The sequence below is a fragment of the Carassius auratus genome, chromosome 28 (assembly GCF_003368295.1).
Source record: "Carassius auratus strain Wakin chromosome 28, ASM336829v1, whole genome shotgun sequence".
NCBI lineage: Eukaryota > Metazoa > Chordata > Actinopteri > Cypriniformes > Cyprinidae > Carassius > Carassius auratus.
This window is the reverse complement of record NC_039270.1, coordinates 18,285,302-18,303,378: the sequence shown is the minus strand read 5'-3', so window position 1 is coordinate 18,303,378 and position 18,077 is coordinate 18,285,302. Positions and strand designations below refer to the sequence as shown.

The 18,077-nt window shown below is 40.1% G+C and overlaps 1 protein-coding gene across 1 annotated transcript in view; it reads left to right on the top strand.

Annotated features, from left to right (window-relative positions):
- The first annotated feature begins 6,225 nt into the window (after positions 1–6,225).
- The window catches only part of LOC113047077 (P2X purinoceptor 4-like), a 35,406-nt gene continuing 23,554 nt past the window's right edge, over positions 6,226–18,077 (top strand). The window contains exons 1-2 of the mRNA XM_026208341.1: positions 6,226–6,401; positions 6,532–6,676. Coding sequence (XP_026064126.1) covers positions 6,247–6,401; positions 6,532–6,676 — 300 coding nt within the window. The 5' untranslated portion in view covers positions 6,226–6,246. The remainder of the gene's footprint in view (positions 6,402–6,531; positions 6,677–18,077) is intronic.

Sequence of the window (18,077 nt, the reverse complement as noted above, 5' to 3'; positions counted from 1 at the left end):
CAGCAGTACAATGCTTGTACACTCAGTTTTTGTATACTCTCTTCTCTCTGCTTGATGGGTTTACATCAGCTTTTTACTCTCATATGTTGTATTGTTTCAACCAGAACACTCATAAGTTTTAATGACGTTTAAGGGGAGTGTTGTTTTAAACAAGCAGAAATATGGGTGTGTAGAGCACAATGACAAAAAAAATCCTCGTTGAATAGTCAAAAATAGTTTTGAGCCTTGAGCCTTAAAGGGATAGTTCACCCAAAAATCATAATTATGTCATTAATAACTCAACCTTACGTCGTTCCAAACCCGTGAGACCTTCGTTTATCTTTGGAACACAGTTTAAGATATTTTAGATTTAGGCCCAATCCCAATTCTAGTTTATACCCCTTCCCCTACCCCTCTGCCTACCCCTTCCCCTTGTAGGAAAAAAGGAGAAAATAAACTTGTCAACACTGCCCCACAACTTTTATTAAATACAGATTAAATACTGAATCTCTACATTATATTTTCCAGTGAATAGAGGATACAAATGTTTTTAATTAAACTCACTCTAAAAAGAATAGGCAATATTTGAGAAAATGGTTTAGCAATTTCTAATTATTGGGGGGATCAGTCTACGGCAGTTATCGCCCTGATCAGACATATGCTGTGGCACTATTGTGCAGTCTGTAATGATATGACGTTAGCAAATATTAGCAATTTTTTGTAAACATTTCTTTGAGTAACATGACTGTTAATATGAACTCACAATGTAATGTAATGAATGTAACATAAAACAAATGATTACTTTTCGTTAAAATCTTTGTTTATGCCAAAAAAGCTTACATTTATGTGTCTTTTTGTTCGCTGTAGCAGCCATGTTGCCAAGATAATTCATACCCCTTCGTTTGAACTGTGGTCCCGAAAAATCAGGGCCAACTGACCCTTCCCCTTACCCCTTCCCCTCCAACCAAAAGAGAATTGAGACACCCCTACCCCTTCACGTGAACACGCAGAGAGGGGAAGGGCTAAGGGGTAAAATTGGGATTGGGCCTTATTCCGAGAGCTCTCAGTCCCTCCATTGAAGCTGTGTGTATGGTCTACTGTCCATGTCCAGAAAGGTAAGAAAAACATCATCAAAGTAGTCCATGTGACATCAGAGGATCAGTTAGAATATTTTGAAGCATCGAAAATACATTTTGGTCCACAAATAACAAAAATTAAAACTTTATTCAGCATTATCTTCTGGGTCTGTTGTGAGTCCGACTGCTGTGACGTGTTATCTTGGTTATTGGCCGCACCAGAAAACACATCAGCACTCACAACAGACCCACTGCCTTCTGAATCAGTTGTAGAGGCTTGATTGTCCTTGATAGAAGTCCAGCCAAAAGAGCATTGCAGTAGTCCAGCCTAGAAATGACAAGGGCCTGGACAAGACATTTAGCTGCGTGCTCCGTTAAAAAAGGCTTGATCAAACTTCTGAATTTTGTGATGATACATGGTCAGTTTAGCCAGTCTGTCTACTTCCTGACCTGGGCCCCAGTTAGTCAAGTATAAACACTAAGACTATTTGCCATATTTCTAGAGAGAAGAGCAGCACCACCCCAGGAGGGATGAAGACCATCTCTTTTCAACAGGTCAGGTCTGCCCCAAAAGCTCGTCCAATTGTCTATGAAACCTATGTTATTCTGTGGGCACCACTTAGACATCCAGCCATTGAGTGATGACAATCTGCTATGCATCTCATCACCACGGTAAGCAGGGAGGGGACCAGAGCATATTACAGTGTCTGACACCATGCTTGCAAGTTCACACACCTCTTTAAAGTTATTTTTAGTGATCTCCGACTGGCGAAGTCGAACATCATTAGCGCCGGCATGAATAACAATCTTACTGTATTTACATTTAGTATTAGCCAGCACTTTTAAATTTGCCAAGATGTCAGGCGCTCTGGCTCCCGGTAAACATTTGACTATGGTGGCTGGTGTCTCTATATTCACGTTCCGTACAATAGAATCGCCAATAACTAGAGCACTTTCATCAGGTTTCTCAGTGGGTGCATCACTGAGTGGGGAGAACCTTCCATCTTTCAACAAATGTTTATTTGTGAACTCTCCATGACACGGTGCCTTACTTACAAAACTAAATATTCTGAACAATCCTCTGACTTCATCCAGGATGCCATTAAAAAATAAACTATCCACTTGTTCCTTACGCTGAAATTCATCTTTGCTTTCATCAAATCTGCCTAATATTTCTAATTTCCACAACAAGAACAGCGCTTCAGACATATGTCATCTCTTTAAACCATTCAATTATTCAATTCAATTCAAGTTTATTTGTATAGTGCTTTTTATGATACAAATCATTGCAAAGCAGCTTTACAGAAAATTAAGTTTTTACAATATTCTTATAAGTGGTTACTGTCAGTTTGTGCACGTATGACAGGATTAGCCAGACGACGAACACTATCAACCACAATTATCATATGATGCAGTCAGACTTGTAGCAATATTTGTTAGTTCTGTTATTGATTTAGGGTTAGCATCATCTGGGGTCCTCTGAGGGTCAGCATCATCTCTTCTCAGGTGTTCTGGATCCAGACTGGAGCTTGTGTAAATCCTAAAACATAGAAACAAATAGAGACATCATTAGCATAGCTGCTGATCCAACAAAGTAAAATTAATTAGTTTAACCTAAGCTAAAGAATAATAATGCACTTTTGATCAGATACAACTGCAGTCACAATTTATGAGATATATTATTCGAATGCTTGAGGAAAGAGATGTGTTTTTAATCTAGATTTAAACAGAGAGAGTGTGTCTGAACCCCGAACATTATCAGGAAGGCTATTCCAGAGTTTAGGAGCCAAAACTTTCTATACTTAACCTATAGGATTATAATGGAATAATAACTAGCAACAAAAATGGCTAGATTCACATTGATTATACTTGACTGATTAAAATCTTATTAATACAAATCTTCCACATTAAATCTTCCACATGCTCGGCTCTAAGCAAAGCAGGCAACACAAATAAAATGTCTCCTTTTACCTCTTAAAAATCCCTTAAAAGGGTTACTCCACCCCAAAATAAAAATGTTGTCATTAATCAAACAAACCCATGGAACACAATTTAAGATATTTTAGATGATAGGCTTGTGACTGTAAAAAGTATTGATGACATTGTCAAAATAGTCCATCTGCCATCAGGGGTTCAATCTGAATTTTATGAAGCAACAAGAAAACTTTTTGTGTGTAAAGAAAACAAAATATTGACTTAAACTTTTTCTTCTCCCTCATGACACTTCCTGCAAGCGTGCTGAAGAGCAGATCATGACCTCAGACGAGATCAACAAAATTTTTCTCTGACTAAGACAAGACGGGGTTTAGCATCTTCTTTAACAGGACAATACGAGAATATAATGTTATGTGAGGCCTTATGTGAGGGGTATGGATAAGGTGACCAGACGTGTAGTTTCCCCTGGGAGTCATGATTCGTTTTCGATTAACTTAACGTTAGTGAAGGCGTGTGAAGGTGGAATTGCGCTGATAGAAGTGCTCTCGTGCACGCTCCATTTCTTCAGTTCCCATATACAACGCACGATCAGTTCTCAGCACTCAAATACACACACAGAAGTCCAAATGTTTTTCGTGTAGTATATCTCACATAAATACAGTTATGGATTAAGTGAACATGACTGGGTGGATGAAAACTGAACGTTTGTCAGTATTACATGCATGCCTTCCGTCTTAAAGGGACAGCATTCTTTTAAGTACCTCTCAGTGTCATTAATGTTAACCAACAAAAGATGTTTAGTATACCTACTGTATCTAAAAAAAAATATCTATATTATATATGAACAACTATATTTTGTATGAGTTTCTCTCTTTTCACTACTGTTTAAAGGGATAGTTCACCCCCAAATTTTATTGTCATCATTTAAAGCTGCGGTAGGTAACTTTTGACGCTCTAGCGGTTAATAAACAGAACTGCTTGCGTCTTGCGGAAGAACATCGTAGCCGGAACTACTTCTCTCTGTTTATGTCTATGAAGAATCACAAAGGTACTGGGTTACTCCGCCGCGGTACCCCCGAAGCAATCTAAAATAGTCCGAATATAAACACTTATTATAGCTGCACCCTAGTGATTCAGGACAAGCTAAAAACACGGTTTGGAAAATGGATTCATGGTGTACTCGCTTATTATATACATTTTTCTACATTTTGAACACAAACAAAGTTACGGACCGCAGCTCTGATTGGTTGTTTCTTAACGGGAGCGATGTAGTTTCTGCAAATGGCAATAGGACACTGGGAGGAGCCAGAGGAGCTTGATTTTTTTTCTACTGTCAGGGGGAAGTCGTGGCCTAATGGTTAGAGAGTCAGACTCCCAATCGAAGGGTTGTGAGTTCAAGTCTCGGGCCGGCAGGAATTCTAGGTGGGGGGAGTGCATGTACAGTTCTCTCTCCACCTTCAATACCACGACTTAAGTGCCCTTGAGCAAGGCATCGAACCCCCAACTGCTCCCCGGGTGCTGCAGCATAAATGGCTGCCCACCGCTCCAGGTGTGTGTTCACAGTGTGTGTGTTCACTGCTGTGTGTGTGTGCACTTCGGATGGGTTAAATGCAGAGCACAAATTCTGAGTATGGGTCACCATACTTGGCTGAATGTCACTTCACTCACTCACTCACTTATAATGACAGGTTTAACAAATATGTAAAAAATATATTTCCAAAATAAAAACAATTAGACCTTTATCAAAAAATGTTAACGTCTCTAGAACAGACATAAGTCAAAATTATCACTATAGTAAAGATGTAACAAAATGAATATATAGACTTATGGCAAAAAAAAAAATCCTGTGTCCAGGGCACATGCATTGTTCATAGAACTCATTAATTGTAGCAGTACCTCAGGTGTTTGCAGTGTGTATACAGTATATATATGCGGTCAGCACTGAGAGCGCATAAATATAATGCGAAAGCACATTAAAATAATGCACGAGTGCGAATATCTCTGTTCGTAGCATATTTCCTTTACTCTGTCACAAAACCAGACGAGCTTGCTCAGATACATGCTGAAAAAGGCGCATCACAAACAGAGTGTGAACCTGGAGTTAGGCTCAAGCCCAGTCTGTTCTGTTCTCGCGATAGGCGCGCTGCATTCTGATTGGAACGGATAGCATACTACGGGAGGTCAGGGCCGCGGAAAATCGTGCTATAAAGCGATTTAGAAATCACGCATGCTCAAATCGTGATTTTATGACGATTTCTATTAATCCCACAGTCCTAGAATGGACTGGAAATTAACAGAAAATAACTTGGTCTAGCACCGCTCGGCAAAACGGGAAAACCAGATCCAGGCAGAGCTCGGCAGTGGGTAGACAGTCAGTGGAGCAAGCAGTCAGGAAGGAACACAACAGCCATTTATGCATGTTTGAATTTGTTGTGCTGTAGCATATGCAGCAAAAATATCTAAGATAAATTGGTGGTTTATTCTTAAACAAATCAGCGAGCTCGAATAGTGGCAGCATAGTAACAGTTTAATATTTCTTTTTTGATATTTAATTATATATATGAAATGATGTTATGCTATGACTTAGACATTTTACATATATTAACAATATAATTTATTTTAATAGTAATTGGCGGCCCACCTGCAATACCACCGCAACCCAATAGGGGGCCACGGACCACAAGTTGAAAACCACTGTTATAGAGTGTTGTTGGCAGGACAGCCAGAGTGAATTTTGATGCTCTCGTCAACATTAATCGTTACAATAATCTAACCTTGAAATCATTATCACATGAATTAACTTTTCAGCATTTGAAATTGAGAGCATAGGTGGTAATTTAGATATATTTAGTGGTACATCATAATGTTTATAATATATTGAGATATAGTATATTATAATAGATATAGCTATTATATATTCTGTACTTCTAAATGCTTTGTGGTATTTTAACTGTCTAGTTATGTCGATCAGCTAAATGTTTCTCTTGTGCTCAAAACATTCACTGGTCTCTGTTGTGAACTGATGGTGCAGTTACTTTCAGCATTATATATCGAGGTAGAAACTACTTAGCCAAGGACATCACCTCTGAAACTCCTTTATCTTTCTTCTTTGAAACTTTCTAAAATCTTGTTGATCTTGTGTAAAAAATCCACCTGAATAATGCAGGTTAGTAGATGCCTATTAATATTTGAACTCTTTCACTTTCATACATGAACGTTTTTGAACTCTTTCACTTTCTTTTTCATACATACATACATGAACGCATTGGAAGCAGTCGCAATGAAAATGATAGAGAAAACAAAGAATTTTTTTTCTGAATATACAACACCACAAAAATTAGTGGTAAAATCCAGCAAAATCGGAGTGCTTTATCGTTTATATCAGTTAACAGCGATACCATATGCTCTTTGGTAAGTTCTGAACTGACACTAGGAAACAACCTTGGAGAATCAGAATCAGCGAACAATTAACAATCACAATGTTTATTTTAAAGGAAGTTCTGCATACAATAGTAATGTTCATTTTTGTTTATATGTACAGGTATGTGGCTTTGATTGGAGGCCACCAGGAGACTGATACCATCCTAAGCTCTGTGACAACTAAAGTGAAAGGCATCGCTCTAACAAACACTACCGAGCTTGGTGAACAGATCTGGGATGTGGCTGACTACATCATTCCAGCTCAGGTAGTTCTTTGACATGATGAGGTGTAGGTAGAAACTAGATCATTTTAATTGGACAAATTAACACTTTACAGTGCCAACACATGTCCTCATTATTTGATTACAAAGAACTTACTGGCTGATTGATTGGTTGATTGATTGATGACTATAATATATCTGTAAATTTTTTTGCATACAGACAACAGCTTAAAAACAACTAAATATAATATTTTAAGCTGCCGGGTCAGTAGTTTCCATCCAAGGAATTTTTTGTGAAAAAAGATTTAGTGCTTCAATGTTTACCGATGTAGCTGATAGAAATATCAATGAATGATTTCTCAATTAAATTTCTCAAGCGTTGACAAACTTTTTCTGTTCAACTTTAGTATATCAATTCTTTATTGGTCCTTCAAATGTCACAAAAATTTGTAATTTTTTTTTACTTTTTTTTTTTTTTTTTTTCAAGGGTCTATAGCACCAACAGATATTGTTTCAAATGACAGAATTAACCTATAGGTAGCATCCGTATTTGTAGTGTTGCTGAAGATAAAGCACTGTTTCCCTGTTGTTCAAAGGTGCATTAAATCTATAATTGTCATATTATTAAATAATATACAGTGTAAAACTGTTTAATTTCTTTTGGTATACTATTGGTATTCTGAGGGGTTCACATCAGCTCTTTTCTTTACAGTATAAATTCTTAATAGGCAGTTATTTTCCCTCAAATTTTTTCTAATGCAGTGTAGTAATAAAACTTGATCAGAAAATGATACAACTGCATATATTTATGAATATTGCTTGATGATTTTTTTTTTATCTAAATAGTCCATGTAAACATTCACGACACTCTTTATTAAAAATAATTCCATATATACAATTTAATAATAGCCTATATAATAAAGTTTTTCAAAGCAATGAAGAATATATGTAACCCTGGACCACAAAAGCAATCAAAAGAGTAATCTTTTAGCACCACTAGTTTCCGGGTGGTAACTGAGAGAAGCGCTCGCTGGAGATCGCTGCGCCCTGAAACACCGGCAGGGTTGGCAGAACGGTCTCCTGAGGGCACTGAGGAGAGACGGGCACCGTGTAATAGAGTACCAATGGCCCCTCCCCATGAGACAAATTCATGTTTCGATGAAGCTCAGCAACCGCTTCCTTGTGTGCCAAGAGCCACTAGCTTAGTGCCCTGAAGCAGCGGACCGGCAGGGGACGACTGTGCTAGCTGCTCTAGAGACCTCCATAGAGGAAGCGAGCCTTTTAGCACTGCTAGTTTTCAGGCGGTAACTGAGAGAATCGCCGGAGATTGCTGCACCCTAAACACAGACAGGGTTTGCATAACGATCTCCTGTTTTTTTCTAATACCTTGCTGGAAACCATCTCCCCCCAAATCTCACAAAGTGGGGGGGATGGAGGAGTTTTGTGAGGGTAACGGGGCGGGGCGAAAAGCTCTCAAAAGCGCACCATCCCGTGAGGGACTACCCCCACCAGCAAGGGCTCCAGAGCGTCAGGACTTCCTCTTCTTATCAAGGACAGTCCTGATGTCTGGCCTGGGAGGTTGCTGAGCACGGCGAACCTGTCCCCAATCCCTACGAGGGGGAGCACGTTTCACCACGCTCTGCTTCTTAACCTCCCTGGCTTTTGAAGGACCGGGGTGAGGCTGGGTGGCTGACAGCCCCTCCCTTTGAGTGCGGTGAGGAAGGAACTGAACAAACGCTTCTTTATGTTTCTTCACCTCCCTACACCTGTTGACAACTGTGTTAACCGAATCGCCAAACAGGCCTGATGGAGAAATAGGAAAAAAATTTCTCTCTCCTTAATGCCCGTCAACCTGACCTGCAGTTTGGTAAGCTTTACCCACTAGCCATGATATTATTTTACAAGGCTTAGTGGGGAGAGTATGTTTCGTAACTGAGGATGCAGACTCGGGCGAGAGATAGCTCGCAAGCATCTCTTCAACCCGCGGCATCTCCGAGTACCCCTGCGACTTCTCATCCATGATAGTTGAAAAAGTCAACGTCAAGGGCACAATGACGCGGGAAGTACGCGGTTTGTTACATGACTTCAATAGCTCACCATGGAGGTCCACGAAAAAGGGGGAGACTGATGTTGTGGCCTCTCTCTCCTACCACCCGACAGAAACCTATTCTCCAGCTTACTTTGTTTGGGGGTCTCTTGTTCGCATGGCCAGTCAAGCTGAAACCTGTCCACCGCGCGAGTAACCACCTCGAGCTGTTCGTCGACCGATTTCCTCTTGTGAGAGGAAGGGTTAGAGGCGGGCTGTTCATGGCCTGAGGACCCAAGAGATATATCATTCTCCTCGTGAACCGAAGAAACACCGGAGCATGCTTTGAGATCACGAGAGAGGATGCGTAGATCCGGTGACACCGTAAGAAAAAGGGAAGAACCCGTCGCTCGTTCGTCACTCAAATCCACACGAGAGCCCTCCGATGAAAAGGTGGGTGCAGTCTGAAAATAGTTCAGACGAGCACAAAGCATATTCACTGAGAGCAGTACAAAATGCTCGCACTCACCCGTCTCTAAAGCCAGAACGCGTGCTCTTCCCCCAAACAAACAAAAAAGTAAACGTGTATCCAGTTCATACATAGGACGAGAGCATGGAGGAAAACAACACTTACCATTTTGTTGACTCATCCTATGAAGATCTGTAGCCGACGAGAAGAATCTTCCTGACGCACACATATACAGAATGATCTAAAGACAAAAGTCCTTTTGGCGTATGTATTTATAGCCCCGTGTTGTGGGTGCGCGCTCTGATGACGTCATCAACCGAGGCTGTACTGCCACCGGGTCAATTCTATCGACATGTTGTACACACATTATTCACAGCTGGTCACGAATAAGATGTTTCCCAATGCGCTGAGCAGCACAGCATCAACTGAAGCTTTCGAAAGGGCTGAGGTGTCCAAGTCACAACATCTAACAACTGGAGTGCCTCAGTTTTTGGACTACTTCTCTTCTCTGTCTACATGGTATCATTAGGTTCTGTTATTCAGAAACATGGCTTTTCATACCACTGCTGTGCTGATTACACTCGACTCTACCTCTCATTTGATCATGATGATCCGACGGGAGCTGCTAACATCTCAGCTTCCTAATTCCTTGTTTACACTGCCAGTCTTGATGCCCAATTCTGATTTGTTGCCTATTTTTTTGCCTCTCCATTTACACGTCCTTTCAATTGTGACCAATATCCGATTCATGTGTATACACGTGCCATACCATCTGAAACATTGTGCATGTGTTGTTGTCATTTACCGCCTCCACATTTCCTTCCTCATTATAATAGTGTGACTTGTGCTGACAAAATGAATCACAATGAGCAATTAAAAAAAAAATTTCTCAAATAATGATTGTCATCCATTTGAAGTTGATAGTGAAGTCCTCTGTCTTTTCTTATTATTAATTACCATATTAATAAATCACAATTCAGCTATTTATTAGGGGCCAAGCACCGAAGGTGCAAGGCACCTATTGTATCCGTTAGCGTAATTTTTTCTTCCGCCGCAAGTCTATGGCAGCCCATAGAACTACTCGCAGGAAAGTTGTATAATTTGGCACACTGATAGAGGTCCCAACATTAACTGTAGCAAATTTGAAGTCTCTAACTCCAACTCTCTAGCGCCACCACTTGTCCAAAGTTTCAATATTTTTATGCTAATAACATTTGAACTGTAAGCCAGAAAATGAAAATTATTTTTTCCTGTGAATCCTTGGCTCATGCCAAGTTGAATTAACCCCAAAATTAAAACATTGCAAGGTTTCGTTTTTTCGCTATTTAATTTTTTTTTAAAAACCTACTTTTTCGAATTCGTCCTAGAAGGTGTGTCCAATTTTCACGAAAATTGGCTCAGATCATCTTCAGACAAAGCTAGTAAAAGGTTATGGAGTTCAAATTGATTCATCCAACCATTCTCGAATGACACCTGAACAAATTTGACGAGAAGCACGCAAAAGTCCATGTGAGGCTATATCTCGGTAACAGTTTGGCATATTGAGACCAAACTTGGTGTGTGTTATAATAACCATGACCTAAGACTACCTGCAGTGTTTCGACGCAGCACCACCTAGTGGTCAGGAGATATGAAAATGCATATTTTTGCTTATAATTTCTGAATGGTTTGGCCAAAAATCACACAATTGGTCTTTTTAGATTCAGTGAGTCACGTCAAGTCGAATGATATCCAGATTTCCCGTGTCAGCTATTTTAGGCATCTACCATTTTGAATTATGTTTTAAAATGCTTCTTTTTGCTCTTGTGTTTTCAGTTATTTGTCAGTTATTTCTTAAGTGAAAGTAAACAGTTAAGGAAAAAGATGCTTTCATCGTGTCTTAAAGTGACCGCGTCTAGCTGCTGTAATGTTAATCCAAGAAAATGAAAGAAAAATCATTCACTGCTCTTGACTGCATTACTTTGTAGTTTTAACAAGAATTTATGCACATTCAAACCAAAAATTATCCAGACTCCAGATATAATTTGATATACATATTTTACTAGTAGGTACCTAATACATTTATGTAAGTGAGTATAAGGAAACTGTGACATATTATACCCAAAGAATCTTCATACAGTGAACTACTAGTGAAATAGTTTGATATAAATGTTTTACATATCTATCTATATATGAAATTGGGAACAAAAATTATTCAGCACCTTATAAAGCACCATGCATTGATTTTTTTTTTTTCTAAATTGCTAATGCAACCTTTTCACACCACAGTCTGAACAAAATGAAGCATTGCTTGGTAATTGGTCAAAGTATTGATAGTTGTGTGAATATTGTCATAATAACAGTTGGATGTAGTTTTGGTTGATTGTAATCCATTACGTACATTTCTATCAACGTTATGACATTTTCAAGACTAATTTGTTCTGACAGAGTTTAACTCTAAATTCTTGTCATATTTTATAAGCTATAGCAAATAAACTAATAATGTGAGAAATGTTCAAGGTGTCTGAATAAATTTTGGTTTGATTGTATATTTTATTTTTATATTGAAGACTATCCAGTGCTATTTTACACTACTAGTTGTACTAGTTTCTGTACCTGGATACCTACAAACTTGAAAAAAACTTAAATTGTGTAAATAGCAAAAATAAATAAAAATGAAAGAACATGCAAATTAAACAATTTCAAACAGGGCCCACTGGTACAACCTTCACCGGGGCCCCACTGACCCCAGCTACGGTCCTGCCTGTGGGTGTTGAATACTGTGACCAAACACTAATAACTCTTGTTATTTTGGAAAGTAATGCCATAAAATAATTGTTAATTTACAATTTTACTTTACAATGTTACAATTGTTAAGTGTGCCTGTGTTCTTGATACTCAAGAAAAAGAAGTTGAAGGCTTCAGTTTCTAAATCTTAAGAAATAATAGAATAACTCTTTAAATAATAAAACTTGTGACGCGTCAACCTCCACCACAAACTGCCGGGAAGGATCAGGGGCAATGAGGATGGGAGCTGAAACGAAGCAGCTTTTCAGTTTGGAAAATGCAGCTTCCGCTGCACTAAACCACCTGAAGGCAGTATTGATGGAGGTTAAGGAAGTCAAAGGGGCGGCTAGCTGGCTGAAATTGTGAATAAACCGCCGGTAGAAATTGGCAAAGCCCAAAAACCTCTGCAGGGCCTTACAAGACTCTGGGGTTGGGCAATTTACCACAGCCTGAATCTTGTCGGTATCCATGCGCACCCAATCAGCCAAGACGATGTATCCCAAAAAAGGAACAGACTGTGCATGGTAAATGCATTTCTCTGCCTTGCAAAAAGCCCATTCTCTAACAGCCTCTGAAGCACTCACCTGACGTGTTGAACATGTTCCTGGAGAGAATGAGAAAATATCACTATGTCATCCAGGTAGACATAAATGAACTGATCTACCATCACTCTCAACACATCGTTGATGAGTGCTTGGAATACCGTGGGGGCATTACAAAAGCCAAAAGTAAGAACAAGATATTCAAAGTCTACAACAAATTCTAACGGACCCTCTGATGTCACATGGACTACTTTGATGATGTTTTTCTTACCTTTCTGGACATGGACAGTATACAGTACATACATTTTCAATGGAGGGGCTGCGAGCTCTCGGACTAAATTTAAAATATCTTAAACTGCTGAAAATGTTTAATCATTTAGTTGTGGTGAACTACTGCTTTAATGTTTATGTTTAGCAGTGATGTGATTTCAAGAACCATCTTCTACAAGGTGAATGAATACATAAATAAAATATAGCTCTACAAGTAGAATATAGGCAAAGATACATTGATTTCCCATGCATGTGACAACCACAAACACATACATTGCCGAAACATGATCTGCAATGTGCTGAAAACTATTCTCATTTCCGGTTTTTCTTTTTTTTTTTTTTTTTATGTCAGCCAACTTCCTCTATGCCTCATGCACTCCTCATCAAGGCAAGACTTCATCATGTGACAGAATGATGGTGTGGAAATTAGAGAAAATGCAGATGCACTGAGCAGTCCAAGTAAAGAAACCAATCAGACTGAACATTAGCAGGGTTTTAATGAAAGAGGATAAATCTGCTTTCTTTCTAGGACTTTGTCTGTCATTATGTTATCTCACTATTTACTGACACCTGACTTTCTGCTCCCAAAACACTTTGATGTCACATGGACTACTTTGATGATGTTTTACTTACCTTTCTGGACATGGACAGTATACCATTCACACAGTTTCAATGGAGGGACTGAGAGCTCTCGGACTAAATCTAAAATATCTTAAACTGTTGAAATCATCAATAGCAAAAAAAGATATTGCTGAAAATGTTTAATTTTAATCACAGTCCAGATATCTTTTTAAACATTTAGAAAATAATCTAACTTATAAGAACATGAGGGGTATTAAATGAACTCTATGGTGAACTACTGCTTTAATGTTTCTGTTAAGCAGTGATGTGATTTCAAGAACCATCTTCTACAATGTGAATGAATACATAAATAAAATATAGCTTTACAAGTAGAATACAAGCAGAGATACATTGATTTCCCATGCATGTGACAACCAAAAACACGTACATTGTCGAAACATGACCTGTAATGCGCTGAAAACTATTTGCATTTCCTTTTCGAAAGCCAGACAACTTCCTCCATATCTCATACACTTCTCATCCAGGCAAGATTTCATCATGTGACAGAATGATGGGGTGGAAATTAGAGAAAATGCAGATGCACTGAGCAGTCAAAATAAACGAACCAATCAGACTGAACATTAGCAGGGTTTTAATGAAAGAGGATAAATCTGCTTTCTTTCTAGGGACTCTGTCTGTCATCATTATCGTTATCTCACTATTTACTGACACCTGACTTTCTGCTCCCAAAACTTGATGGATGGATATAATTATGTATGAGATTGATAAATGACTCACTAAATTTTATACTGAGATTCTCTGGTTGAAAAAACAACCCTATAACTGCACTCTCAACACTGCCATAGACAATGGTATTTTTCATGAGACAGTTTGCTGAACTAATCAGTTTTATCTATTTTTGTTAATCTAATGCGCTGCTCTATGCTGACTGACCTGAATCTTCATGGCTAGAATGCATTTGTCAACCAACAGCGATGAAATCCCACTGTCTCCGTCTATGTGAAACCCAGTCTTCCTGAGTGTAGACGGCTGGTTAAGATGCCAGATGTGTGGTCAGTCCAATAGACTTACAATAGATGTAAACGTTCTCTGCCTTTTCAATGAAGTCACTGTGGTAATTTGTAGCATATGATATACTGAGCTTCACACAGAGGATCAGAGTTGATGAAAAAGTGCCACAAACTGGGCCTGCAGCCAGCTGCCTCACCTGCTGCCAGGAGAGGCAGGCAAAAAGAGGACAGGTTTGGAAAGAGGGGAAAATGGGTTTCTTGAATTACCTTTCAGTTGTGAATGCATGAAATAAGTGCACAATGATCTGTATGAGTTCACACCGGAGAGAGCAGATATTTCATTTACTTGCTTTCCTAAGAAACAAATATGAGAACACAAAAGAGAACAGAAAGCAAGCAAGCAGGACGGGGTGTAAAATATCTCTGAGTGCACATGCTGTTAAATTAACCTCCTGAGCAGCTTCAAATTGGGGCTAAATGACGCTGAAAGGACTTAAAGACCACCTTAACTAAATTAAAAGCCACAGCTGCATGCGGTATTACTTTGAATGCTATCCATGCTGTCATACTCAAGATTACAAAAATGTCTTAAAAGGTATAGTTCACCAAAAATTGAAGATTGTGTTATTGATTACTCACCCTCATGTCATTCCAAACTCGTAAAACCTTTGTTAGGGATGTGACGAGATCCGGCTGGTCTCACGAGAACATGATTATATCATCCCAAGACAATTAGCAGTTTACATTTGAGCTGCAGAATTATTAGTTTAAAGACTGCGAACTCAATTCAAACGCAATCTTATTCCTGAAAGACAACGATTCAGCTATATCTATTACAACTGTTTCACATCGCGAGTGTCACACAGTCGGAATGTGGTACACACTTAATTAAGACTGCTTAATTTTATTTTGTGTGATTTCTGATTGTTACGGGGTGACAGAGGCATGAGACACGAGTAGTCCAGTGAATAGATAGGGTCAATCGGTGGCGAGCATGATCCAGGGGGAAAAACAGAGAGATAATCCAGGTACATGAGCAATGGTCCAAGCAGGAGCAAAACGACAAGACTATAAAGTTCAGGGCAGACGGAGATAGAACAGAAACAAGATACACAGGCTAGGATCAAGACACAAATGACTTGGACAATAAACAGTAAACAATAAACAGGATAAACTAAACTCAGAAAACTTGGCTTCCAGATGTTCCCAACTCAATACAATCCAGAGGGGCAGTGGAGCAGAGGTGGAACAGGGCGAGGGACGGAGTGGCAAGTGCATGTGGAAGTAAAGAGACTGGGAACTGAGGCTAAGTCGGCAGAACATCAGGCCAGAACAGGGAACCGGAGTGAAATCAAAGCTGCATTTCCACCACTGGAACTTTACCCAGGAACTAGGGACTTTGGGCTGGTGATCGGTGTGTTTCCACCACATAGCATAAATATTGCTGACTTACCTCTATCCATTGACGGTTTATCAGAATACTGGTTCGCTCCATCTATCATCTTACCACAGAACCAATTTTCCTACCAACAAAGAGAGCTATACTGGGGATTTATCAGATCTGCTGCTTTTGCTGGATCCGCGATCATTCTTACCCAGCCAGACACGGCCATTGAGCACAATTAAGCATCATCGCGACAGCTGCTCTTCTTGCCAAGCCACACGTCGTGGCCAATAGACCATGCAAGCTCTGAGCTCGCCTTGCTCGACACAACGATCGTGCCACCCAAGACCGAGCTCTCCTCGAGCGCTGGATTGCAGCAGCTGCAGCAGCAGGCATTCAACCAATCTGGGCCGCCACCCAGTTCTTACCGCAGCAAGCCTCTCTCCCTTCCCGCCGTGGCTCAGCCTTTCACCACGGCTTTTCCAGCCGAGGCGCAGTTTGAGGCCGCTTCCTCTAGCAGCGCAGACTGCGTGTCGTAAACCAATACATTTTCAGATGAAGACGCTAAAAGCAGGTTCGCGGCTAAAGTTTGTTAAATTACGTCATGACGTAGTTCCATCGGATGACGATGCCACTTTTAACCACAAAGCCAAGCCATTATTTCCAGAGTCTTCATCCACACTGAAATGTCCAAAATCATTACATTTGCCTTACCATGCACGTTTAAACCTCACTGACACGATACAGACATAAGTTTCATAATAGGGGGGAAAAAATTATATATATAGCCTTGGGCCCTTCACCCACTGAATAGCAGGGGCTATCAGCCAATATCACAACCACGTAGTTCAGTACCTGCAGCCGGTAGGGCCTACCCTTCCAATGCCTAAGTCGCTCCCACCGGAGTATGTAGGTCTTTCCGGCCTACGAAAAAGACGACTTCTCAGAAAATCAAAGTCAGCCCACGCCAGTACTCTATGCTATTTTTTGGGGGGTGTTCTCTTGTTCATTTGCTTTTTGGGGGGCCATTCCCAAGCTCGGAGCCCTTCCCCGGACATCACTCTTAATATGCATAACTTACCTCAGTTAATGATATGTAAGCGTGAAATTATGTTTTATTAACAAGATTCGGGAGGAGCACGTCAGATATTTAATAATCAAGTAATCAATCCCATAGTATAAATATCGCTGACTTACCTCTATCCATTGACGGTTTATCAGCATCCCTCCTCCATCTACTCACTTTGGGTTCACTTTATAAAAAGACAGGGAAGGGGGGGTACTCTAGGTTCGGGCCTTTCCCGAGCTCTGAGCCCTTCCCCCGGACAACACGCCAAATATGCATACCATACCTCAGCTAATTATATGTAAGCGTGAACTCGTGAAATAAGGTTACGGGTAAAAAAAATGCCCCTTAATTAGTCCCTGTTTGCGAGCTAATACTTTTCAAAGTTCTGGACCTTTTGGGGGTGGGACTTGGGTGCTAAACATGGTGATTGGTTGAGTTCACGCAGCATTTCAAGTGAGAATGTAGTTGTTTAAACCACAGATCTGCGGTTCATTTATAAAGACAGCGCTTATTTAAAATGTTTCGCCGCAAGAAAAAAAGAAAGCGATTGATATAATATTTTGTTTCATTATAATGGCTTTATATATACACATTTCCCTGAACTAAATACATTTCAGCTGGTATTATTATTTTTAAATGAAAAATGAAAGGAGATATTGGTGGTTTGGTAGATATTGGTATTTGATATCCTATTTAGTTTTATTGTAAATATTGAGTGAGGAAAATTGCAGTAGCCAAGGCGAGGGAAATTTGTTTAAAAGTAAACTGGGACTACAGTATTATTATTTATTATATCATTAGATTATTATTCCCATAACTTTACTGCACATCATCAACTCACCAGGAAAATGAAAAATCTCAGACACCTATACGTTCAGATTGGTTTCTGCCCAACCGTGTCATAGCTCATTACCATAAAGTTGCCTTGATTTCAACTCTGACCCCTGTTCCCTGATCCTCCCCATTCAGGCGGATGGCAGCAGGCTCCAGCTTCCTGGCGCCGACTCCTCCGCTTCCTCATTGATGGCAGCCGCCCCTAAACATCGCGGGCGGCTGGCAGCAAGTTCATCCATCCACGGCAACTCACTGCAGCCCACCGCGTCGAGCTTCCATGGCGGCACACTTCTTCGCCCTGCTCGATGGCGCCGTGGGTTCACCCCAGTGGCGAGGGATCTTCGGCAATGCGTCCCTCCTGGGTTTTCGGCACCAGTGTAACACGTTACAAACTTCATAATCTCGTGAAGGAGGAGGCGGGAACCGGCGGAAATTCAAATAATGCTTTAATGACCAAATAAACACAAAACAGCGTGACAGCCCCTTGCGGATGA